Here is a 24,092-nt window from a genome sequence, read left to right as displayed (position 1 = left end):
ATGTCCCCCCTGTGCCAGGGTGTCTCCACTGTCCCCTTATCCCCGGGCTGTCCCTGTCCCCGGGCTCTCCCGGGGCTGTCCCCTGTCCCCGGGCTATTCCTGTCCCCGGGCTATTCCTGTCCCCGGGTTGTCCCTTTCCCCGGGCTGTCCCTTGTCCCCGGGCTATCCCTGTCCCCGTACTGTCCCCGTCCCCGGGCTGTCCCCGGGCTCTCCCGGGGCTGTCCCCTGTCCCCGGGCTGTCCCTTTCCCCGGGCTGTCCCCTTATCCCCGGGCTGTCCCCTTATCCCCGGGCTGTCCCTGTCCCCGTGCTGTCCCCGTCCCCGGGCTCTCCCGGGGCTGTCCCCTGTCCCCGGGCTCTCCCTGTCCCCGGGCTCTCCCTGTCCCCGGGCTGTCCCCTGTCCCCGGGCTGTCCCCTGTCCCCGGGCTCTCCCTGTCCCCGGGCTCTCCCTGTCCCCGGGCTGTCCCCTGTCCCCGGGCTGTCCCCTGTCCCCGGGCTATCCCTGTCCCCGGGCTCTCCCCTTTCCCTGGGCTCTCCCCTTATCCCTGGGCTGTCCCTTTCCCCGGGCTGTCCCCGGGCTCTCCCGGGACTGTCCCCTGTCCCCAGGCTGTCCCTGTCGCCGGGCTCTCCCTGTCCCCAGGCTATCCCTGTCCCCGGGCTCTCCCTTTCCCCGGGCTCTCCCGGGACTGTCCCCTGTCCCCGGGCTGTCCCCTGTCCCCGGGCTCTCCCTTTCCCCGGGCTCTCCCGGGACTGTCCCCTGTCCCCGGGCTGTCCCCTGTCCCCAGGCTGTCCCTGTCGCCGGGCTCTCCCTGTCCCCGGACTCTCCCCTTTCCCCGGGCTGTCCCTTTCCCCGGGCTGTCCCCGGGCTCTCCCTGTTCCCGGGCTCTCCCTGTCCCCGGGCTCTCCCCTTATCCCCGGGACTGTCCCCTGTCCCCGGGCTGTCCCTGTCGCCGGGCTCTCCCTGTCCCCGGGCTCTCCCTGTCCCCGGGCTCTCCCCTTATCCCCGGGACTGTTCTCTGTCCCCGGGCTGTCCCTGTCCCCGGGCTGTCCCGGGGCTGTCCCCTGTCCCCGGGCTCTCCCCTTATCCCCGGGCTCTCCCTGTCCCGGGGCTGTCCCGGGCTGTCCCGGCCCGGCGCAGGCGCCGCGGCCCCGGAAGGCGCGGGGCGGGCCCCGGTTCTGTTCCGGGCGGTGGCGGCGGAGCGGCCGCGGCCGGCGCTGGGAGCGGCGCCGCCGGCCCGCAGGTACCGGGGCTGTGCCGTGCCGTGCCGTGCTGTTCTGGGCCGGGCCGGGCCGCAGCGCTCCTTGTGTGCTGCAGTGAGCGAGCGGAGCGGGTGCGATGAGCGGCCGGCGCTGAGCCAGCGGAGATGGACGCGGAGGCCGTAAGTGACACGGGCCGGGACACCGGGACACTGCCCCGGACACCCGGACACTGCCCCGGCACCTGCTCCTAGAGCGGCCCCGGGCACCTGTGCCAGCCCCGGGTACCTGGCCTGGTCCCTGTCCCGGGTATGTGTCCCAGCCCCGGGGACCTGCCCCGGTGACCTGTCCCAGCTCCAGGTACCTGTCCCAGCCCCAGGTACCTGTCCCAGCTCCAGGTACCTGTCCCAGCCCCAGGTACCTGTCCCAGCCCCAGGTACCTGTCCCAGCCCCGGGTATTTGTCCCAGCCCTGGGGACCTGTCCCGGGTCCCTGTCCCGGTGACCTGTCCCAGTCCCGGGTACGTGTCCCAGCCCTGGGGACCTGTCCCAGCCCCGGGGACCTGTCCTGGTGACCTGTCCCAGCCCCAGGTACCTGTCCTGGGCCCCTGTCCCCGGTACCTGTCCCAGCCCCCGGTACCTGTCCCAGCCCCAGGTACCTGTCCCAGTCCCGGGTATGTGTCCCAGCCCTGGGGACCTGTCCCGGTCCCGGGGACCTGTCCTGGGTACCTGTCCCAGCCCCAGGTACCTGTCCTGGTGACCTGTCCCAGCCCCGGGGGCCGCCCCAGAACCTTCCCCCAGCACCTTTCCCCACCAGCAGCTCCCAGGCACTGCCCCAGCCAAGATCTGTCCTCCCCTTGCCCATCGCAGAGGTTGGGTCTGAAGGGCTCCTCAGGAATTTCAGGAGTGTCAGCATGGAGCAGCGCTCAGGGACAGCACAGAACGAGCTGCAGCAATAAATCAATTATCAGGTGTGCTGTGGGCTGAGCTTTGTCAGTGTGGTGTTCTCTATGCAGAGCCTTGTGCTGTTCCTGTCACGGGCAGAGCACTTCACCTTTTGGGTCCAGCTCAGAAGTGTCCTGGGAGCTCTAAAGCAGCTGCTGTTTCTCAGAGCACTCCCCAGGGCTGCTCCCCATGGGACAGGCACTGGATAGACCTGTCACCTGTCACCCAAAAATGTTCAGCTCATCCCAGCTCAGGTGGGAAGGGACCTCTGGAGGTCACCTGGTCCAGCCCTGCTCAGGCAGGGTCTCCTGGAGCAGGTTCCTCAGCAGCAGGTGCAGGGAAGGAGACTCACAGCTGCCCTGGGGTATTTAACAGTGCTTCTGCTAAAGGTGGTGTGAAAGCAGGAGTGTCCCGTGAATGACACTCTCTTTTGATGTCATTTTCCTCCTGGGCCCTTGGTGTGGTGCTGTTTTCCTCCTTATGCCAAATTTCCTTTGTTAAAATGCCTGTTGAGAGTGCCTGTTACTGAGTGCTTCCAGTTTGCAGTCCTGAAGACACTGCACCCATGTCCAAAATGCCCCTGTCTGGCTGTCACCTGTGCCCAGCTGAACAGTTTTGTGAAACGGGGACCTCAGTTATCACAGATTACAAGTGAAGAGATAAAGAGTCAGACATCAGACTCTTGGCAGTTGAGGAGAATTTCCAGATTAATGAGTGGAGCTATTAACGTGTGCTGTGGGTCCTTGCAGACCATCCCCATCTGGCAGAACAAGCCCCATGGCTCGGCTCGCAGCGTGGTCAGGATGATCGGCTCCAACCTGCCCCTGAAGCCCTGTCCCAGGGCCACCTTCGAGGTGAGAGACCCCTGGGCAGGGGGTGGCTGGGGGAGCTGGGGCAGGACAAGGCACTGCCATCAGCTGCTGTGTTGGCCCCACACATCTGCAGGGTTGTAGACACAAAACCTGCACCAGTACAGTTAATAAATGTATTTATTTATTATTATTTATTTCTTCTTTAATTCTGTTCTTGTAAAGTGATCACTGGCAGCCTGGGGAAATCCCTGCTCAGGCAGTGTCTGAGCTGGAGGAGAGGGAAGGGTGGAGCTGCTGAGGCAGGGTTTTGCTGTGTGACCTCCAAGGGGCCCTCTGGGCCTGTTCCAGGATTGTGGAGTCCCCGATGTCACCCCTGGAGCGCAGGGCTGGCACTTGGAGCAGCAGAGGGTGGCACGTGGCCTTGGCAGCGCCTGGCCTGGGGCAGGTGTCCCCTCCTGCCTCGCACACACAGCAGCAAGGAGCAGGAGCTGGCCCAGGGAAGTGCCCAGACCCGAAGGATTTATGTCCCGGCTCCAAAAAATAAAAAAATGGTGCAAACTAAAGGAAACCTGCTGGAATTGCTGTTGTGCATGTGGCAGACACAGCTGCTCACGGCACAGGGCCTCTGACAGCACATCTGGGGCAGCTCCAGGAGAACAAACAGCATCTCCTCAGCAGCATTTCCTTCCTGCCAGGTGCTGCCAAGTGTCTCAGATCTGTATCTGGGTGATGTGCCCCCCGTGCCCACCTTGGCTGACATCGTGTGGATCGCAGCGGATGATGAGGAGACCTACGCCAGGGTCAGGTTGGTTTTCATCTGCTGCTTTCTGCCACAGAACTCAGGCCAGACCCTGCTCAGATGACCACAGCTCCCAGTCCCCTCTGGGTCTGATGTAGTGCCTCTTAAAAGACATTTTTCCCCAGAGAAGGGGAAAAAATTGACAAAGTCCCTGGAGAGGAATTCCTGTAGGAAGTGCCAGCAGCCTGTGCCATGCCATGGCACTCCCTGGTCTGTGCACAGTAACCCCCTGCTCCAAGGTGTTTTTTGGTCAGGAAGTGGAAGGGCTGAGTTCTCCCAGGACTGAAATGCCCTGTCCAGCCTGGCCTTGGACACTTCCAGGGATCCAGGGGCAGCCACAATTTCCTGTGCTTCAGAGAGCACCTCTGGTGGTACACAGAGGCTTCACTTGTTTTGTTGGAGGCTCTGCTGCCCTCAGAGCGGGTCAGGCTTTGCCATGGAGAGGTTTGGGTGTGGTGACTGACAGGTTTTTGTCCCCAGAAGTGACACTCGCCCGCTGAAGCACAAGTGGAAGCCGAGTCCCTTCACGGTGATCCAGAGGAACGCCTCGGTGCCCAACCTGAGGAAGCAGGAGGAGAAGCTGCTGGCCCTGAAGAAGCCTGGTTTGCCAGCCCTGAGCCGGACCACAGAGCTCCAGGATGAGCTGAGCCACCTGCGGAGCCAGATCGCCAAGATCGTGGCTGCAGAGTCAGGTAGGGACAGCATTCCCTTGGGGGCTGGGCTTTGCCTTCCTCCAGGCTGTTTTCCAGCTGCTCCCTTGCTGGGATGTTGGCTCTGGGGACAGCTCAGTTTAGATTTACATCCTGTTGTGCTGGGGAAAAGCTGTCCCACGTGGATTGCTGCGAGTTCATCCATCCTCCTCTCGTTTTCTCTTCCAGCCTCTGCCCAGCTGACCCCAGATCTGTTATCCCCAGGGAGCTCCAACGCCTCTTCTCCCGTCCATTGCTTTGGACCCTCCTTCCAGTCCACCACGTCCTTTGTGATCAGCGACATCACGGAGGAGGAGGCGGAGCTGGAGAGCCCCGAGCTGCCCTCGGTGGCCGAGCTGCCGGCGGTGGCCGCGCTCTGCTCTGCCCCCGAGGGCCGGCCCGAGCCCCGGGACCCCGACGAGGAGGACTCCGTGTCCCTTTCCAAGGCCAGCAGCTTTGCTGACATGATGGGGATTCTCAAAGACATTCACAGGATGAAGCAGAGCAAAGACTTGTAAGTGCTTCCTGAAATTCTCTTTTGGTTTTGTGGCAGATCCGTGCAGAGCCTGGGCACGGTGCTGGCTGCTCCGTGTCCTTTACCCGTGGGGGAAATGCCTGTTGAGAGCAGAACTTGGTAACTCCTTCCTGGGGTTTTTGCTGTTCTGGGATAGGAAATAATGGAGAATTTTCATGGGGGAAATACCTCCCTGGAGCAGAACTTGGTAACACATTCTTGGTTTGGTTTTGTTTTTTTTCTTTTTCCTGGATAGGAAATAGTGGAGGGAATTTAAGCTGTTTAAAGCTGGCTGTTCCAGCTTGTTCACCTGACAAAAAGCTGTGTTTGCCCAGGTGCAAGCCAGCCCTGTGTGTGTTGGCAGCTTTCAGAGTGAGGAGGGTGCTGCTTTTAGCCCACCTCACATTCCCAGGCAGTTGGGAAGCTCAGCAGCTTTTCCAGCATGGAATATACAGGGATTTAACACATGGAGCTTCTCCAGCATGGACTACACAGGGATTTAACACGTGGAGCTTCTCAGCTTGTGTGGTTCTTCATCTGGCCCAGCTCTGGGCGTGGGCAGGGTGGGTTTGCACTTGCCTCATGAAGAATTAACAAGTTCTGATCATGAGAACTCCTAAAACTGCTCCATGGACGAGACCCAGCCCAGCTGAGAAAGTTCCTTCTCCAGTGCTGGCCGTGCCACCTGCCTTTCACACGCTCAGATCTGAGCTGCAGCTCAGTCTCCACACTTCCCGTTCTGTTGTGTGAGATTCCTGGCCAAAAATACCACACTGCCTGGGGGCTGTGCACAGTTGCTGTTTCCCAATTTGGTTTGAAAGGAATCAGATTCTCAGCACTGAAAAAATTCAATTCGGATGAGAGGAACACGCTCAGCTTCCACAGCCAGAGCATCCGGGGTTGTCACAGCTCCATCCCTCACAAAATTCCCCCTTTGCTCTGCTTTTCCTGGGGGCAGCTGCCAGGCCCCTGCTCCTGCAGGGAATGCTGGCACACACAGGCTGCAGCCCAGCCTTTCCTGCCCTCATCAGCTCCTCAGCCTCTCCTGCACACAGCAACAATGGTTTGGGGTTATTACAGCCTAATTAAAGCTGTCTGAAGAGTTGCAGGTAGCTGAAAAATTAAATTAATTACTGATGTTCATTGTTTGATGAGCTCTGTTTCCTAATTCTGGTGCAGTTGTGGAGCAGCCCCTGTGCTCCCCCAGCTGTACTGGGCAGCACTGGGAAGCCTGAAGAGGGTCAGGTGCTCTTTAAGTGGAGGAGAAAAGGTGCTTAAAGATGTAAAAGATGCTTGAAAAGATAATTACATCGATGTTTCTCTGCTGCTGTGTAGGCGTCAGTGCTTAAACTCAGCCTTTGTGTTTAAACTCAGCCTTGGAAGCTTCAGGAACGATTGAGGAACATGCAGAAATTTTCCAGTGGCTGCTGGAAATATTCCAGGGTTTGGATTTTTTGTCTCTTAGGAATGTTTCAAACTTCCATAATGTTTTCTGAGTGAAGGAGGGCTTCAGCTATGAAAAAAAAAATAAAGCTCTGAGGTTATTATTGCAGGTTGTAAACAAAACCACGGTACCTGAGGGGAAAGAGCTGAGGTTTGGCCTCCTGGAAAATAATCTTCTAAAAGGAGCTGCTTGTGTGAGCTTGTTGAAGGAGACAGATTGCCCTGGGGACAGGAGAACTCGTGTAGTGGAAGGCAATCTGCACCAGCCCTGCTTTAAAATGCCTGGGATCTCCCATACTGAAATAGGAAAGCAGAAATCCATAGTGCAGCAAAATCAGTGAAAAAAAACAGAAACTTCAGAGCTTCCCCCCAGCCACCTCACTGGGGGTTGATTTATATGAAGGGGATAGAGGCTGTACATAATTAATGAAGTTTTGGGTTGACTGCTTGTTACCAGCACAGTGGAACAAGAAGAATCACCCAGAACTTTGAGGATGAGACTTCCAGGATCCCCCTGGAGCCACAAAAGGAGTTCCTAGAGCTGAATTTTGTTGGTTTTCAGGTGTTCTTCTTGCACCTCCTCCATCTGTGGCGGCATGCCACGATGCAAGCTGCAGGAGAAGGCTTGTCAGGGAGGGGTCCAGCTCCTGTCTGGGCTGGTGGCAGTGCCCAGCTCCTGGTGGCAGTGCTCTGTGTGCCCTGTGTGTTCTGTGTGCTGGTGGCAGTGCCCAGCTCCTGTCTGGGCTGGTGGCAGTGCCCAGCTCCTGGTGGCAGTGCTCTGTGTGCCCTGTGTGTTCTGTGTGCTGGTGGCAGTGCCCAGCTCCTGCTGGCAGTGCCCAGCTCCTGGTAGCAGTGCCCCGTGTGCCCCGTGTGCCCCGTGTGCTCTGTGTCCTGCAGGAGCCGCCCGGCCATGAAGGAGGAGGACCCGGCCGTGCTCATCGCAGAGGTGCTCCGGAGGAAGTTTGCCCTGAAGGATGAAGACCTGGCCCTGAAGGAGAAGTGATGCTGCTGCACTCAGCTCTGTAAGCAGAGTTCATGCTCCCAAAACCTCCTCCACAGTAGCTGCCTTCTCCCAGGGATTGAGCCTTTGCCTCTTTGATTAAGCAGATACGGTTGGTGCACCGGACACTTGGTTAGGAAGGACCCTTTGGGTTTGATGTGTTTTCCATGTGCTGTTCTATTTAAGAAAAACCTTTCTAAGAAGATGGAAGCTCTTTGCCACCTGTGTGTGTTGGTGTTGGTGGCTGGTGAGGAGCTCCTGGAGTGCTGCTGGATGAAGTCCTTTGTACCTGCACTTTTCCTTAGGTTCCAGTTAAGCATTGAGCTGTAAGGATAGAACCAGTTCCCACGCCCAGTATGAGCAGGACAGACCCCCAGTCCTTTATCCTGAGGATGCCAGAGCTGCTGAGAACAAGCTCATGAGTGCTGCCAGCTCTCCAGGGCTGTTGGATCATGGTGGGAAAAGGGTTTTTTTTTCCCAAAACCCCCCTGGCTCGGGTCTGAGGGATCTCATGTGCCCTGGGTGTTCCTTCTCTCACAGATCCGCCCACAGTTGCATGACAGAATGGCCTTAATTTCTTGCCAGTAATTTAATGTCCCATGACCAGTCCCTGCATCCCCAACCTGTGTTTTATTTGGCCTCCCAAAGGTCTGTTCATTGACCTGGCACCAGTGCAGAGGGCAGGAGCTTGGCCTTGGCTGTGGCTGCAGTTCCCCCTCACTCAGAGAGCTCCACGTTCCCTGCAATGCCCCCCATGGCTGTATTTAAAGTACGAATTTTTTTTTTTTCCTTTCTATAAAATGGAGCCTTAATAAGACACTGATGGTCTGTGGGGTTATTGATGCGCCCGGGCTCGGGGTGGGGCCGGTCTGTGGGGCAGCCTGGGGGGTGGAATCCCAGATATCCAAGTGTGCCAGGGGCTTTCTTCATTCATTTGGATGTCCTGGGAAAATTAAACCATCACCCCCACCTTAAAAAAACAGAGATTTGTGTGGCACAGAGAAGGAAGATGTAAGAATTTCCAGTTTTAGGGAGAGCTCCTCCATTCCTGGCTGCCCCTGGGTGCTGTGATCACTGTCCCTGTCCCTACGAGGCTCCTCTGCACCAGGGTTTGGTGGAGCAGTGCCTGCTCTGGGAATTGCTCCCTGTGCACCTGGGCAGGACAGGGACACAGGCAGAGACCTGGAACAAACCCTTAGGAACCAACTCCAACGTTTTATTTGGATGAAAGCAGAGAACAGTCACTTTGGATCAGTCTCAGAGAACAGAGAGGCAGCTGGGGGCTGCACGGGGGGTTCAGTGCCCAGCTGTGACCGCTGTGGCCACCCCGGAGCGTGCCAGACCCGGTGGGCTCACTCCCAGTGCTTTATGACCCTGTTCCCCTCCGAGTCCTGCGTGAACAGGGGCTCCCAGCCCAGCTCCAGCCGCAGCCCCCGGGGCTGGCTGGCCCTCGGGGGGCTGGCCCTGGGCCTGTGGGCAATCACCCTGTTCCCTTGGGAGTCCTGGGAGAAGAGCAGCCCGCAGGACCCCGCCGGGAGCTGGCCCCGCTCCCGCAGGGGCTGGGCTGGCACCGGGCTCCGGGGAGAGCAGCAAACCCCTCTGGGGGCAGCCCCTGGGCCAGGAGCTGTGTCTGCCACCCCTGGGCCAGGCTTTGTGTCCTCAACCCTTGGGCCAGGCTTTGTGTCCTCAGCCCCTGGGCCAGGCTTTGTGTCCTCAACCCCTGGGCCAGGCTTTGTGTCCTCAACCCCAGCAGAGCCCGTCCCAGAGGCAGCTCTGCTCCAGGGCTGTGCTTCCCTGCCCGCCGAGGCCGCTTCTCCAGGAAATATCCAGCATTTCTCCGGGCTCCGGGAGCAGCCGCAGCACCAGGAGCCCCCCCCAGCCCCACGGGGGGCTTTGCTCTGCCTCTGAGCCTGCGCTGGGAGCCCCGGGGCACCCAGAGGTGTTTGCCAAGGCTGGGCTGTGCCCCGCAGCCCCTGCCCAGCCCCGGGGGGCTCCTCCCGGGCTCCCTGCAGCCGTGGCAGGGGCAGGATCTTCACAGGCCGGGCGGGCAGAGGAGGCCCCGAGCGCTCAGCCGGGCTGGCGTTCTCTTTGTCTCCTTCACCTGAAAACAGCAGGGATTGGGGAAAGCAGGAGGAATTTCCCGGGGACACCCACCCCGCAGCACCCCCGGGGTGTCCCCGGGGACTGTCCCCAGCAGTGCCACCCAAATCCTGATCCCGACCCCAGCCCTGCCCCACTGGGACCCCCGGAGGTGCCCTGGAACAGCAGCCAGAGCTGCTTCACACCAGCCCAGAGCAGCCCAAAGTTACCAAAATCCCCAAAATCCCCAGGTCTGCCCTGGCCTGAGGAGGCGTCGAGTCCCACATGTGCCTCTGAAACCATTTCATCAAAAATGCAAGTTTTGCTTCTGAATCTATTTCATAAAAATTCCAAGTTTTGCTTCTGAAACTTATTTCATCAAAAAATCCAAGTTTTGCTTCTGAATCTATTTCATAAAAATTCCAAGTTTTGCTTCTAAAACTTATTTCATTAAAAAATCCAAGTTTTGCTTCTGAAACTATTTCATTAAAAATCCAAGTTTTGCTTCTGAAACTTATTTCATCAAAAAATCCAAGTTTTGCCGGTACCTGCGAGGGGGCGCAGGAAGGAGCGGATGGAGCTCTGCCTCCGGCCCGGCTGCGGGGGCAGCGCCGGGCTCCGCTTCCAAAGCGGCGCTTTCAGCCCGGAGCTCGGGGGCTGCGGGAGCAAGGGGAAAATATTGAAATTAACACTGAAACCACCCATATGGAATATTAAAATTAATATAAAAACAACCACTATAAAATACTGAAATTAACATAAAAACAGCAAATAGAAAATATTAAAATTAATATAAAAACAACCAGTAAAAATATTAAAATTAATATAAAAACAACCAGTAAAAATATTAAAATTAATATAAAATCAACCAGTATAAAATCAACCAATATAAAATACTGAAATTAACATAAAACCAACCAATATGAAATAACAAAATTAATATAAAATCAACCAGTATAAAATCAACCAATATAAAATCAACCAATCCACCCCTCTTCCGCAGCTCCCACCTTCATAAAGCTGCACAAGTCATTTAATAATAACCGTTAATTAACAATGATTGATAATTACCGAAGCATCGGTCATTTGGGTCGGGAATCCCAGAATTACCGGGGGTGGAGGGAGCTCCGGGGGTTCCTCCCGGTGTTCCCGGTGTCCCTCCCGGTGTCCCTCCCGGGGTTATTCCCGGGGGTCCCTCCCGGTGTCCCTCCCGGTGTTCCCGGTGTCCCTCCCGGGGTTATTCCCGGGGGTCCCTCCCGGTGTTCCCGGTTGTCCCTCCCGGTGTCCCTCCCGGTGTTATTCCCGGTGTCCCTCCCGGGGTTATTCCCGGTGTCCCTCCCGGTGTTCCCGGGGCTGGCCCGGTCCCTCCCGGGCCTCACCGGCGCCGGGCCCCGCTTCAGCTCCGCCGTGTCCAGCCACACCCCGCAGGGCTCGGCCGGGGCCGGGTCCCCGCGCCGCCGCCTCATCCCGGGGCTCCCCGGGCCCGGCTCCCGGTGCTCCCGGTCCGCTCCCGTTTCCCGGTTCCCGGTTCCTGGTTCCGGTTTTTCCCGCTCCGTTCCCGTTTCCCGGTTCCGGTTTTTCCCGCCCGGTTCCCGTTTCCCGGTTCCGGTTTTCCCGGTCTCCGTTCCCCTTTCCCGGTCCCGGTTTTTCCCGGTCCGTTCCCGTTCCCGTTTCCCGGTTCCGGTATTTCCCCGTCCGCTCCCGTTCCCCGTTTCCCGGTACCGGATTTTCCCGCTCCGTTCCCGTTCCCCGGTTCCCGGTTCCGGTTTTTCCCGGTCTCCGTTCCCGTTCCCCGGTTCCCGGTTCCGGATTTTCCCGGTCCGTTCCCGTTCCCCGGTTCCCGGTGCCGGTTTTCCCGGTCCGTTCCCGTTCCCGTTCCCCGGTTCCCGGTGCCGGATTTTCCCGGTCCGTTCCCGTTCCCCGTTTCCCGGTTCCGGTTTTCCCCGTCCGCTCCCGTTCCCCGGTTCCCGTTTCCGGTTTTCCCGGTCCGCTCCCGTTCCCCGGTTCCCGTTTCCGGTTTTCCCGCTCCGTTCCCGTTTCCCAGTTCCCGGTACCGGTCTTTCCCGGTCCGTTCCCGTTCCCCGGTTCCCGGTTCCGGTTTTCCCGCTCCGTTCCCGTTCCCCGGTTCCCGGTTCCGGTTTTCCCGCTCCGTTCCCGTTTCCCAGTTCCCGGTACCGGTTTTTCCCGGTCCGTTCCCGTTCCCCGGTTCCCGGTACCGGTTTTTCCCGGTCCGTTCCCGTTCCCCGGTTCCCGGTTCAGGTTTTTCCCGGTCCGTTCCCGTTCCCGTTCCCCGGTTCCCGGTGCCGGATTTTCCCGGTCTCGGTTTCCCGCTCGCGCTGGCCCCGCCCTCAACGCGCGCCGCGCGCGCGCCGCCAGCAGGGACGGACCAATGGGAGCTGAGGGGCGGGGCCACATGTGGGGTGAGGCCACGCCCACAAAGCCCTGCCCTATATAAGGGGCGGCGGCGGCGGGCCCCGCTCAGAGCGGCGGGTGCGCGGTCGGGTCGAGGCCGCTGTGGCCGTTCCGCGTTTCGCTCCGGATCCACAGCGGGATGTCCACACCCGCCTGTTCCCAGCCCTGACCCACTGCTGGGGCTCCCCATCGCAACAACCCCTCCTATCCCTGCGCCTTCAGGAGCAGGTCTGGGCCTATCCTGCTCCGGCGGGGTCAAGGACAGGGCCCTGCCACTGCGTGAACAGTTCTGAACAACTCACTCACCCTACAGGAGGGGCCTGAAGTGATATTAAATTATTTTGTCACCTTAGTGGTTTAAACAGCCTCACCTTGGTCTGTTTCCACGGTTTAGAGTGGAACAGGGGCCAGATGGCCTCTCTGTATCTGGTGCTGGGAGCCCTGGCAGCCTCCCAGAGCCCTCCCCAGCCCCTCAGGACACACAGGACACTTTGTTCCAACTGTTTATTCACACGTGCACTGAACCCATGTACCATTCTATGAGCAAGCTGTAACTTAGGCTGGATTAAAAAAGCATTAAAAGCATCTCTTTCATTCCTACAGACAGCACTTGCTGAGTAACAGTTCATGAAGCAGCATCTGGAGGCTTGGGGCTGGATTTGGGTTGAGCTCACTCCTTCTTTACTCTTCCTTGAGGCCCAGCTTGTTCTTCACCCTCCAGGCCATGTAGGCGGCTGTGAGGACAGAGCAGGTGACAGTGGCCAGGAACAGGGCAGAGAAGTCGTGAGCCAGGTCCCGCTGCAGGGAGGAGTAGATCTCCCTCCAGGACTCGTAGTCCAGCACCATGGCCTCGATCTGCGCCAGCGTGCAGAGCACCAGGAACACGTGGAAGATCTGGTGGCTCTGCCCGAAGAAGTGGCACTTCTCGGGGTAGGGATGGGAGAAGAAGAAGGCGGCGACGAGGAAGAAGAGCACCTGGTAAGGACAGCAGCTTCCAAAATGTAAATATGGCCCGAGGACACGAGTCTGAGGTTAAATGACAATTATGAACCCACCAGGACACATCAGTGCCTGGCTCAGCCCCTTCCTTGTAGTTTGGGAACTGCTAAACAAACCAAGCATCCCAAACAAACCTCCCACTCCGGATTCCCCTTCCTGTAAACTGTTTGCAGTGTCTGTCCTTACAAATACCAACAAGTTACAGAGGCTGCAACTCCTGCATTTGGAGTTTTACCTCCTTTTTCCAGCTCCTGATTTTCCAAACAGCTTCCCACATCGTGGCCCTGTTGCACCACCAAAGTCCAGCAGCGGAATCTTTGTGAGCAGGAATCTCCATATTTACCTTTTGGAAGCTGCTGTCCTTACCCAGCGAAAGGCAGCCCTGCCAGCTCGTTTGGCCTTTTCATAAAAACTTATTGAGATTCTTTACCTGCTCTTGCTCAGACAAGTCCTGAAGAAAACCTGATTCACGTCCAGCTCCAGTGCTGATCTGTGCCTCAACCCCGGGCGAGTGCCCTCGTTTCAGGGACAGGAAAAGCTCTTTAAAGTTTGGGATCAGGAGGAGGTGAGGATGGGACTGTTTGTTTTAAAAACCTCTGTAATTTCCTCATCAAAGCCAGGCTGTAACTCATTCCTGCCTGAATCCAAGGGGCACAGATGCAGAAAAAAAACCCCAAACAGGTTCTTTGCCGCTCCATTTCCCTCCCTTTGCCCACCTCGCCGGGTTAGAGCTCGCACCGGGCTGTGCCAACGCTGAACCCTCCCGGAAAGCTGCGACTTTCTCGGGCTGCCAGGGAAAAGCTCAGCCCGTGAGCTCCTGCTCTGAACCGCAGCAGCCCCGAGCTCGGACAAACGCTGCCCGGAGAAGTTGCCTCAGTGGCGGGGAGGGGGCTCAGCTCAGCTCGACCCCTCCCAGAAGAGAAATTCCTGCGGGAAGGGCGGCCCCGGCTCTGCTCGGGGAGACGCCGTGGCAGGAAAGGGAGCGGGGTTTTCTTCACAGCTCGTCGGAGCAGGATTAAATTCGCCGAGCTCTTCCGAGCTGCCGAGCCTTGCACTCCTTACGAAGGGAGCGCATCCTGGAAATCTCCATTGCCTCGTACTCCAGATCTCACCCTCCGCCTCCCCACCAGCTGCCTCCGCCGCCCCGCGTTTCCTCCGCAGCGGTTCCTTTGCCCAGCAGCAGCCAGCGCTGCCGCTGGGTTTTTCTGTGATGATAAAGACTCGGCCCCGGCTGTTTCCATCCCTGTTTGCTGCCGCCACGCAGCGGCACAGCCGCCCAAAGCCTCCCAAAACACGGCCAGCTTTCATTTCCAACCCACCCGGCTCCGCTCAGCCCCCGAGCCCCGCAGAGCAGCCCCAGCCCTGCCGACCCTGCCAGCCCGGGATGGTTCTCCCTCCCCTGGGCTGAGCAGGGTGGGGACGAGCCGGGCTTTGGTTCCGTTCCCCTGCCCGGGAGCTGCAGAACGGACCCGGCCCGGCCCCGCCGCTCCCTCCGCCCGGGGGTCGCGGCCCCGCAGCCCCTTGGAGCCGCTGCTCCTCCCTTCTCATCTTTCCCTCCTTCCCTCGGCAGCTGGAAGAAGCCTTTTATATATATATATATATATATATATATATATATATATATATATATATTTAATGAACCTGTTTCCAGCCCAGCTCCCCCCACAGGGACTCCAAGTTCTGCTTTCCTGCCCGGATCGTTCCCCTCGCACCCCCCAGGTCACTGCTGTCCTCTCCTCCCACCCCTCCGAACCCCCCAGGAGCACCAGAGCCGGCCCCGAGCCCCGGCTGAGCCCGAGCTCGAGCAGCAGAAGGGAGAGGAGGGAACAGAAGGGCCCGCGCCGAGCGCTGACAGCTCTGGCAAGCCCAAGCCTCACATTTAGCATCCATTTGGGCTCCAGCACCATTTGGGGTTTGGCAGAGCTGCCATTCTCCTCCCCCACGTTTGGAGAGAGGAGAAAAAACCGCACGTGGCATTCGGGGCACTCTTTCCTCAGTAGGTAACTATATTAAAATGAAGATCTGGGGGGTTTTGGTTGCTGGTTGTGCCTCATTTTGTACCCCGGAGCTGCTCCAGCCTCCATTACACCGTGCCAGCGTTCAGCCTCTCCCCTGGGTGCACTCCCAAGCTTCGGCTCAAGGTTCAGCCCCGTTTTGCTGCGCTCAGCCCGTGGGGCAGAGCCTGACCCCATTCTGGGCAAACCCTGACCCCATTCTGGGCAGACCCTTACCCAATTCCTGGGCAGACCCTGACCCTATTCCTGGGCAGACCCTGACCCTATTCCTGGGCAAACCCTGACCCTATTCCTGGGCAGAGCCTGACCCCATTCTGGGCAGACCCTTACCCAATTCCTGGGCAGACCCTGACCCCATTCTGGGCAGACCCTGACCCCATTCTGGGCAGACCCTGACCCTATTCCTGGGCAGAGCCTGACCCCATTCTGGGCAGACCCTTACCCAATTCCTGGGCAGACCCTGACCCCATTCTGGGCAGACCCTGACCCCATTCTGGGCAAACCCTGACCCCATTCTGGGCAGACCCTGACCCACTCCTGGGCAGACCCTGACCCATTCCTGGGCAGAGCCTGACCCCATTCCTGGGCAGACCCTTACCCAATTCCTGGGCAGACCCTGACCCCACAGCCAAGCAGACCCTGACCCCATTCCTGGGCAGACCCTGACCCAATTCCTGGGCAAACCCTGACCCAATTCTGGGCAGAGCCTGACCCCATTCTCACGCAAAGCCTGACCCCACACCCAAGTGGATCCCGGCCCTATTTTTGGGCAGACCCGGCCCCACTCCCTCGCTGCCGGCGCCGCCCGTCTCTCCCCAGCAGAGCGCAGCACAACCTCTCCGTACCTCGAGCATCCGGACCTGCTGAGATCCCTCGCTCCCGGGCTGTGTCCCGCTGCTCCTCTGGGACACGGGCAAAGCTTCCCGAAGGCTCCAACACACCCCAGACCACAGTCCAGGACTCTGCGAGTCTCTTAAGAAAACAATTCCCTACGGATTTTCCATCCAGATGCTCCGGGTGTGGAGTTAAACTGAAAACAAACCTGGGAGCCAAGCCAGGATCAAGGCCAGAGAAGGACCAAGACCAGTGTCATCAGTGTCACCAACACAGGGTGTTTTTGGGAGAGGTTGGTGGTGCCTGCTCACACCCCCAGGGCAGCCCTATAGCTGTGGGTATCCCCAGGGGAAGGGTTTGGGGTGCAGCACAGCAATTTTGTTCCAAATTCACATAGAAATCATCGTTCCTGAGCCAGGAACAGCCAGACCATGCTGTGGGCAGGTGCTGCTCTAGCCCTGGGCACACCAGGACAGAAACGATTCTTCTCCCAAGAGCCTTTCCCCTTGGGGCAGCCCCGGCAGGGCCCCGCTGTCCCTCCCTGTGCCCCACACGTCCCCCTCAGCCCTGGACAACACAAGGGCCGCTTGTTGGGTGGCCCAGCAGCACAGGGAGGTGGCTCAGGGCCCCGGACACAAAGAGCCCGCAGCTGCCCCGGGCTGAGGTGTCACACAAGGCTCTGATTGTCACAGGCACAGGCCAAGGGCGGGCTCTGGCCCTGGCTCCTGAGGAAGGCAGGCAGATAACAGCACTGTGCAGCTTTATTGAGTCACTCGGTTACAGCAGTATTTTAGCAGACTGGACAGTCAGAGAGTTTTGTTTTAAGTGTAACAGATATTCAGCATGGAACAGTTACTACAGATTCCTTGCACAAAGGTCTTACAGAGCTGATACAGTACTCGCCATCAACCCAGGAGCGAGTGCACTGGCGTAGAAAAGGATGCAACAAGAAGAAAAAGCTACACTGGAAAGACAACACTTTAGAAAAGTGACACATGGAAGGTCTCCCCTCTAGCCCCCAAAGCAAGTGTACAGTTTGGATCTAATTTTACAGTTCTACATCAGTTTCTAAGAAACGTAAAAAAAAAAAATATATATATAACCGAACCAAAAGCAAAGAGAAAACCACTGGCCAGTACAGTCTTTGGATATTTGGAGGAGGGGGAGAGTCAGCTTCCAGAACGGAGTCAGTCGGTCTCGGCCTCGCCGGGGTCTTTGCCCTCTTTGTTCTTTCGAACCTCTTCCACGTGCTTGTCCTGAAAAACAGCAGCAGGAGCAGTGAGCTGCAGGGAAAGGAGACCCTGGGAAGGGCTTCCCACCCAGGAGGGGCACAGGGGCAGAGGCTGCTCAGCTCCAGCCAGCTGGAATGCTGCAGAGCCTTTTGCAGATGCCACAGCCAGACTGGCAGCGCAGCCCTCCCGCCCTGCTCGGGGGGGCAGCCCTCCTGGTGGGGAGGATTTTTGGGGGTTTCACCTGTTCCCAGCGGGGAGCAGGGCCAGCTCCCTCTGGCAGGGCTCCACACCCACCTTCTCCCGCAAGCGCTCCAGCTTGGCAGCCATTTGTGCCTCGCGGTTCTCTTTGTTGGCTTCCATCTTGTGGGTCAGCTTCTCCTCTGCCATTTTGCTGAAGTTGTTGTTCTCCTCGATGGCTTTCTGCAGCACCTCCTTCTCGTGCTCCCGCTTCTCGGCCAGCTGCTTCAGCACTTCTGCCTCGTGGGACTGGCGGGACACGGGCCAGGGGGTGAGGGCAGGGGGGGAACCCCACGGGGGCTCCTCTGACACAGCTCTGGGGGTCCCCACCCTCCCACAGAACCTGCACTTCACCACCCCATCCACCTGCAAAGCTCAGCGTCTGTCACTGCTTGCAGGTCCTGTTAAATGGGATTTTTCTGGCGAGGGAACACTGATTGTTTTTGATGTTAACACAAAGAACTTTCCTTGAAGATCCTCCCTGCTCAGAGCGGTGAATCTCGGAGATTCAGGTCAGGCTCACTTCAATCAAAGCCTCGCCACCCTCAAGGGCTCCAGGCTGCACCCCCAGCCACGTCTTTCATCACTCAGACAATTTATTCCCCAACTTCTCATTACAGACTCACTGCTGCATTTTCTGGGAGAAAATTCATCTGTTCTGGTGTTAAAAGACAAGAAAAACAGCTTCTTCCTGAAAGAGCTATCCCTCTCAGCTTCATCCCCCCCAGTTTTTCTTCAGAATCTCTTTGGTACCAAAACCATGGCCATAAAGCTTTTTAAGAGCCCCAGGGATTTAATTAATAATATTCAATTTGCCATAAAAAAACCCACCTATCCCAAGAAACAAATAAAAAAAAAGCCCCAAACCTCCTGAAAAGAGTGGAGCAGAGCTCACTTCTGCTGCTCCAGATTTACCTTGCGTCTCTCCTCTGCTGCTTCCAACTTCTTCTGGATCTCCTCCAGTGAGACATCCTTCTTCTTGGGGGGAGACAGAGGGAACTCTGCCACGGCTTCTTTCGAGCGGGGGCTGAGGATCAGCTCAAAGGCCTGCCCCGAGGCTCGCTTCTCCAGCTCCTTCACTTGGATGTCTGGGAACACAGGGGGAAAAGCCACCAAAACGAGTATTTCATGCAGCAACTGGCTCAGGGGATGTTAAAAGCAGCCTTCCAAAATTCAGCACCACTAAGTTCCCTGAGGAAGGGCAGCCAAGACAGGAGGTTTGTTTTCAGAGCTGCAATACTGTTAAAAATGTGCAAATTTCCTTTGCCACCCTTCCTTGATCCTACATCACCCGTACACCTCATGTTCTAATTCAGCCCTCAGCATCCCAAGTGGTGACAACAAATCAAAAATCATTCTCCCTCCAGTGACAAAGCTGGGGATGAAATTCCAGGCGTTTGCCTGCAACCTGAGAGAGCCAAGAAGGAAAAAAGCAATTTTTGGAGCAATCTGCAGGCAGGGCTCTCTCCCCCAGCCCTGCACAGCGTCAGCTGCAGCCGCGTGGTCCCCGAGATGTCTCGGTGACAGCCAGCTCTGCCGAGGGAGCAGATGGCTGCAGGGAGCTGCAGCCCATCTGCTGCCAGACTCCTCTTTTGGGCTGTTTTCACAACCACCCAGCTTCAACAGCCTCGCCCAAGATGGGAGAAAAGCCTGGTGACAGCAGCTTACTTCACTAGATTTGGGTTTTAAGTTAGTCCCGAGGAAATTAGGCAAAATAAAGAAAAAAAAAAAAAAAAAAAAAAAAGAGTATTTAGCACAGAATTCTACCTACCAGAAGTAGCCATGGCCAAGAAAATCAAAGTCCAGAAGTCAAGTCTGTGAGAAGGTCAGTCAGGTGGGTTCCTAGGTAACAAAGAGATGTGCCTTTCAACAGCCAGAACAGGGATGCTGCTCCCTCCAATAAAAGCTGCTAAACAGAATTATTGCTGCTGAACAAAAGGCAGACAAGGTAGGTCACTGCAGTCAGTGATTCCAGGCATTTCCTGGAGCTGATGGCCAGTGCTGGGAATACTGGAGAGGTTATGGAATTACTGGCATTGCAAGATCTGTGTGATACTCGAGCATCTTCAATCTGTTTTATTCCACCTGCAGGTACTCGAACAAAGACTCCCGTTTTACCACGGTGCTAGGGGAATCTCACTGCTCTTAGACATATAAAAGACCTCGCCGAATAAAAAAATGACGCACCACAGGACAGCACAGCCAGGATTCCTGCCACTCCCGAAGGATCTGAAATGTGCGCAACCGAGCTCATTTAAAATTCGGTTTTAATTGCGCAGCCCAAGTCAGATGCTTCACACCGCGGCAGACAAGCGAGGGCGTACACCGCCCAGCACGCCTCGCGAAAATGGGGCGCGGTAAAAAAAAAAAAAAAAAAAAAAAAGCCAGAAAAAGGTCTAGAAATAGATGAATAAATGGATAAATAAATAGATAAATCAATAAATAAGGGGGTTTTGGGGGTCGGAGGAGCGCGGATCGCGGTCCGGGCGGGGCCGGGGACCGCGCGCTCCCGGCCCCGCCCCTCCGCGGCCGCAGCCAATCAGCGCCGAGGCGGCCGCGCGGGCCCCGCCCCCGCCCCGCCGGCCGCACCGAATTCAAACCGCCGGGGAGAGCGCGCGCGCGCCCGCGCCAGGGGGCTCGAGCGAGGGGGCGGGGCCAAGCCAACATCCGGGCACCTGCCGCCCCCCGCCTCAGGTGCGGGCCCCCCGCCCACACCGCCCGCCGCGGCCCCGCGGGGCTGAGGGCACCGGCAGCGCCGCGGGAGCACGGGGCTCCGGCAGGGCCCCCGCACGGCTGGATGGCGCCCGGGCGCGGCCGCCCGGATACCGCCCCTTCCCCACTAACAATGGCGGGGAGGGGAGGGGGCGCCGCTGCCGCGGGTAGGGCGTCGCCCCTCGCTGAGGGGACAATAGCCGCCCCCTTCCCCTCCGCGATGGGGGCGCCAGGGACACACGCGAGGAATCCCCCCCACCATTGTCTGCCTTCCCTTTGTCACCGCAAGGCTCCAAAACCGCGCGGCGACGCGCTGGCCGCCAGCGGGGACAAAAGCGACCCCCGAGCGCCCGAGCAGCGCCGCACAGCCCCCCGCCGCCCGCCCCTCACCTTGACACCCGCCCGCGGCACCCCCGCCGCCGCCCCTCTATCAACGGGGCGCCGTGAAGCACCGACACCTCCCCTCGCCTTCCTCCGCCTCCTCGAGACGCGGACGGTGCGGCGGGGCAGGGCAGGGGGGCCCCGCGGCCCGCCCGTGCCCGCGCCCCCCGCGGCTCCGCCGCGCACCCACCTGCCCGCGCCGCCGCTCCGGCCACACTCCGCTCGCGCCCGCCCCGCCGCGCACAAAAGCGCCAAACAAAGGCACGTGACCCGCCCCGCCCCGCCCCGATTGGCCGAGCCCGCCGGCACGTGCCGCCCGCCGGGGTGGGGGGAGTAAGGGGGGGGGGGGGATGTGGGGGGCTCGCGCCCACACCCCCCCCCCGGCAGGGCCGCGCGGGGCATGCCGGGAGTTGTAGTTCGCCGCCGCGCCCGGCCCGGGCCGGCCCGGGGGTGCGGGGACGAACCGCGACCCCCCCCCGGCCTCAGGGACCCCCCGGCACCCGGAGCCCCGCGCTGGATCCCGCTCTGCCCCCTCTGTGTCTGCGGGCACGGGCATCAGGCCCGTGCTGCGGTCAGGGGTGTCCGGCCCGACATGGGGAATGGTCAGAGTGCAGCTCTGGCTGGGATGACCAGAGCTGCGGCCACCTCATGGACACGGGCACCTTATGGACATGGCCACTTCACAGCCACGATCACCTCTAAGCCGTGGTCACCTCATGGACATGATCACCTCAAAGCCATGGTCACCTCATGGACATGGTCACCTCAAAGCCGTGGTCACTTCATGGACATGGTCACCTCATGGACATGGTCACCCAGAGCCATGGTCACTTCAGATCCATGGTCACCCAGAGCCATGGTCATTTCAGATCCATGGTAACCCCAGAACCATGGTCACCTCAAGGCCGTGGTCACTCCATGGACATGGTCACCCAGAGCCATGGTCACTTCAGATCCATGGTCACCCAGAGCCATGGTCACCACAAGATCATGGTCACCTCAGATCCATGATCACCTCAAAGCCATGGCCATGGTTACCACAGATTCATGGTCACTCCATGGCCATGGTTACCCCAGATCCATGGTCATCCCATGACCATGGTCACCTCAAAGCCATGGTCACCATGGCCGTGGTAACCCCAGATCCATGGTCACCTCAGAGGCACGGCCACAGATCTCCGTGCTATGGCTACCTCAGAGCCACGGCCACTTGCCTTGAGACCTTGGTCACCTCAGAGACACGGTCAGCTATCTAAGGGCATGGCCACCTCGGGGCTCTTGGTCATCATCAAGATGACCACCGAGTCCCTTTGGTCATCTCAGGGTCACAGCCACCACGGGTGAGCCCCACGGAGGGTCCCACAGTGTTTTGGGGGCCACCCTGTCCTTTGGGGTGCCGTGGGACGGGCACGGTGGCTCCGTAGGGATCTGCCTCTGGAAGCATCTCCCTCCCAGACGTGCTCCGTGCCCAGGGGCTCCTCGGGGTGAATCCCACGCTGGTTCCCACACCAGGAGCCACCCCCACCAAAGGCAGAAGGACACCCAGCAGCATCCCCACCGCAGCCCAGCCCAGCAGCCTCCACGCCCTCAATCCAAAAAAAAAACCCACTTTTCTGGGACCCCCCCTTGCCGTGCACCCCCTTCAACCCAAAGATTTTGCACCGAAAAGAAAGGGCTCCTACCTTGGGGAAGGTAAATATTGGGACAGAAAGGCAGGAAGCTTTCAAAACAGAGATTATTTCAAACACCGGCCCTGGTTTTTGCCGATCTGACGTCTTATTTCCATGGAAACCACATCCAGCCCAGCTGCCGGGGCTGGGAGAGGCAGGGTGGGCACGGGCAGAGCCATTTTCCAGCGGCGTGGAGGAACCTTGCCCGGGCATTTTCGGGGTGCCGGGTCCCAGCTCCGAGCCCTGAAGAGCTGCTGGGTCCTTGGGGATGGTCCCTGGTGGCTCCGTGGTTTTCCCAGCTCCGTGCCAGGGGAATCACACCCGTGGCACCCTCAGCAGACGAGTTTTCCCAGGAATGTTTGGGCGGAACGCTGTGGGGGACAAGGCAGCTGGGAGCCCCTGCCACCAGGCTGTGTTTGACTTCATTCTTTTCTATTACTATTTATTTTTGTTATTATTTTATTTATTTTTATTAATTATTTATGAATTATCACCCAACACTGGGTTGGAGGCTTTAATATCAAGGCTTTTGAGTCAAATCAATGAGCTTTTCCTGGGATGATCCCCAAATTTCCCTGAGGAAATGAGGCTCCCTGGGCTTTTGGGCTGGTACCTGTGGGAGGGCCTGGAGCCAGGCTCAGTGGGAGGGGAGGGGGAAATTCCCTTTACAGCCCTTGAAGGAGGATGCAGAGAAAGCGAGGAGTCATGCCAGCACTTCCCAGCTGCTCTTCTGGGGGAAAAAGGAAATAAAAAAAAACAAAAAGGAGAAAAAAAAGAAAAAGAAAAAGAAAAAAGATCTGGCTGTAGCTTACCTTCCTTTGCAGATTGGCTTAAAAGCCAAAAATATTTCCTTCGGGCGAGAACTCTCTTATGTAAGAGGGAACTTCTTGACAAGGTTGGGGAGAGGATTTGGGATCTGCTGCCAGCCCTGGGATTTTCCATGCCCCATATTTTGGGGCATATTTTGCCCCTTTGCAGCACCAAAATCTTGGAGCCCTGTTGTGACACAGACAGGAACAAAAGCTCCCAGCAGGTGGAAAGACACGGAGGCAATCTCATTTTTTTTTGGCCTTGTTGCAAGAGGGGTTTTATTTTTGGAGCGTTTCATAAACCCCATTTGTTTATGTGGCGTTTATTTTTGTCTGATCTCGAGGGGAATGGAGTGTATGGGAAGCTTTTATTTAATTTGCATTTGATTTGTGTTTATTGACACATTTACTGCGGTTCCAAACAGACTCTTCCCTCCTCAGCATGTGGCTGGGGTAGTTTTTATCTGCTGGATTCCTTATCACCAACCAAAGCTGTTTTTTTTTGCTTTAATTCCAGTTTTACCACTAATAAATACAGCAGGCAGCATTAGGAGAAACATCCTCCAACATGCCGCATTCAGCCCCAAAACAGGTTGGAGAAGAAAAACACCATTTCGAGCCCAAATTTAACATCAGAACGAATTTCTGCCAGGTGGATTTCTGCTTTTTGAGGAAAAGAAAGGATCGCAGCAGGAGATATTCCCAGAGCAGCAAGGACAAAGGCTCTGTAAATCAGGAATAGGAGCAGTGGCTCTCCAAACCCCTCGGTGAAACGCCAAAATCCAGCCGAGGAATCCTTGGGGGGGGGTGAATTTGGGAGCAGATTTAGCCCAAAGATTAAAGCCTCCGCTCTGATGTGCTTATCAAAACACCCCACAAAGAGACTGACATAATTAGGTGACAACTCAGCCCACGGCAGCTCTTTTAACTTGCGAAAATATTTAATCTCCAGTAAGAAAATGTGGTTTCTGAGAATTGGATTGCCAGCCATAAGCGCTGGTGGAGGGGCTGACGGCTTATTTGTTAGTCAGAGGAGGTTTTAGAGCACCTTGGTTAGTGATACTCGCAGGCTGAATTGGCAAAGTTTATTTTAAAACCAGAAATCCAATATATTCCCTGACCCGAGCGGATGAGTTTGAGAGATTTCATAACCAGGACAAAGCAGTATTTTCAAAGGAACTCGGAGATGGAGAGGGGCTGCAAGGCCTCTTTCAATCCACCCAAAGATCTCAGAGGTTTTGATCCAAATTTAAAAATTCTTGATCTAAAATAAAAATTCATTTGAATCCAAATGCAGCCGAGGAGCCCGTGGAACTG

The 24,092-nt window shown here is 57.6% G+C and overlaps 4 protein-coding genes across 5 annotated transcripts; 1 reads left to right on the top strand and 3 right to left on the bottom strand.

The window, feature by feature from the left end:
* Positions 1–1,193: 1,193 nt before the first annotated feature.
* On the top strand, positions 1,194–8,212 carry MTFR1L (mitochondrial fission regulator 1 like). Its single transcript, XM_077788526.1, has 6 exons — positions 1,194–1,377; positions 2,888–2,992; positions 3,646–3,755; positions 4,230–4,441; positions 4,628–4,952; positions 7,293–8,212. Exons 1-6 carry the CDS (start codon positions 1,363–1,365, stop codon positions 7,396–7,398), a joined length of 873 nt encoding a protein of 290 aa, XP_077644652.1. The 5' UTR covers positions 1,194–1,362; the 3' UTR covers positions 7,399–8,212.
* Positions 8,213–8,590: 378 nt separating this feature from the next.
* AUNIP (aurora kinase A and ninein interacting protein) lies at positions 8,591–10,940 on the bottom strand. Its single transcript, XM_077788509.1, has 3 exons — positions 10,854–10,940; positions 10,023–10,131; positions 8,591–9,496 (listed from the first exon to the last, which is right to left on the bottom strand). The coding sequence occupies exons 1-3, from the start codon at positions 10,938–10,940 to the stop codon at positions 8,748–8,750; spliced, it is 945 nt and encodes a 314-aa protein (XP_077644635.1). The 3' UTR covers positions 8,591–8,747.
* A 1,435-nt stretch (positions 10,941–12,375) lies between these two features.
* PAQR7 (progestin and adipoQ receptor family member 7) lies at positions 12,376–14,126 on the bottom strand. Its single transcript, XM_077788475.1, has 2 exons — positions 13,998–14,126; positions 12,376–12,861 (listed from the first exon to the last, which is right to left on the bottom strand). Exons 1-2 carry the CDS (start codon positions 14,124–14,126, stop codon positions 12,568–12,570), a joined length of 423 nt encoding a protein of 140 aa, XP_077644601.1. The 3' UTR covers positions 12,376–12,567.
* Positions 14,127–16,477: 2,351 nt separating this feature from the next.
* On the bottom strand, positions 16,478–20,583 carry STMN1 (stathmin 1). Of its 2 annotated transcripts, none has more exons than XM_021534955.3 (5): positions 20,487–20,583; positions 18,975–19,045; positions 18,119–18,291; positions 17,261–17,452; positions 16,478–16,990 (listed from the first exon to the last, which is right to left on the bottom strand). In XM_021534955.3, exons 2-5 carry the CDS (start codon positions 18,985–18,987, stop codon positions 16,922–16,924), a joined length of 447 nt encoding a protein of 148 aa, XP_021390630.1. In that variant the 5' UTR covers positions 18,988–19,045; positions 20,487–20,583; the 3' UTR covers positions 16,478–16,921. The 2 variants fall into 2 exon arrangements, with proteins under 2 accessions (XP_021390630.1, XP_021390632.1); XM_021534957.3 differs by lacking the exon at positions 20,487–20,583 and adding an exon at positions 19,391–19,500.
* Between the last annotated feature and the right edge of the window lie 3,509 nt (positions 20,584–24,092).

The sequence above is a fragment of the Lonchura striata genome, chromosome 26 (genome assembly GCF_046129695.1).
Source record: "Lonchura striata isolate bLonStr1 chromosome 26, bLonStr1.mat, whole genome shotgun sequence".
In the NCBI taxonomy this organism is placed as follows: Eukaryota; Metazoa; Chordata; class Aves; order Passeriformes; family Estrildidae; genus Lonchura; species Lonchura striata.
Note: the sequence above shows the minus strand (reverse complement) of the source record. Positions and strands in the feature narration are given on the sequence as shown.

Bases quoted from the DNA above. Each gene is read 5' to 3' on its own strand.
- STMN1 (XM_021534955.3), bottom strand. The intron at 17,453-18,118 runs GTAAATCTGGAG...GTGTCCCGCCAG, and splicing joins CAGCAGAGGAGAGACGCAAG to TCCCACGAGGCAGAAGTGCT. The intron at 16,991-17,260 runs GTGGGTGTGGAG...GCTGTTTTTCAG, and splicing joins TGGAGCGCTTGCGGGAGAAG to GACAAGCACGTGGAAGAGGT.
- PAQR7 (XM_077788475.1), bottom strand. From the start codon at position 14,126: ATGGAAACAGCCGGGGCCGAGTCTTTATCATCACAGAAAAACCCAGCG. The intron at 12,862-13,997 runs GTGAGATCTGGA...TGTCCTTACCAG, and splicing joins AGCTGGTGGGGAGGCGGAGG to GTGCTCTTCTTCCTCGTCGC.
- AUNIP (XM_077788509.1), bottom strand. From the start codon at position 10,940: ATGAGGCGGCGGCGCGGGGACCCGGCCCCGGCCGAGCCCTGCGGGGTG. The intron at 10,132-10,853 runs GTGAGGCCCGGG...TTGCTCCCGCAG, and splicing joins TGAAGCGGGGCCCGGCGCCG to CCCCCGAGCTCCGGGCTGAA. The intron at 9,497-10,022 runs GTACCGGCAAAA...TGCTGTTTTCAG, and splicing joins CTTCCTGCGCCCCCTCGCAG to GTGAAGGAGACAAAGAGAAC.
- MTFR1L (XM_077788526.1), top strand. The intron at 3,756-4,229 runs GTTGGTTTTCAT...TTTTGTCCCCAG, and splicing joins GAGACCTACGCCAGGGTCAG to AAGTGACACTCGCCCGCTGA. The intron at 4,953-7,292 runs GTAAGTGCTTCC...TGTGTCCTGCAG, and splicing joins ATGAAGCAGAGCAAAGACTT to GAGCCGCCCGGCCATGAAGG.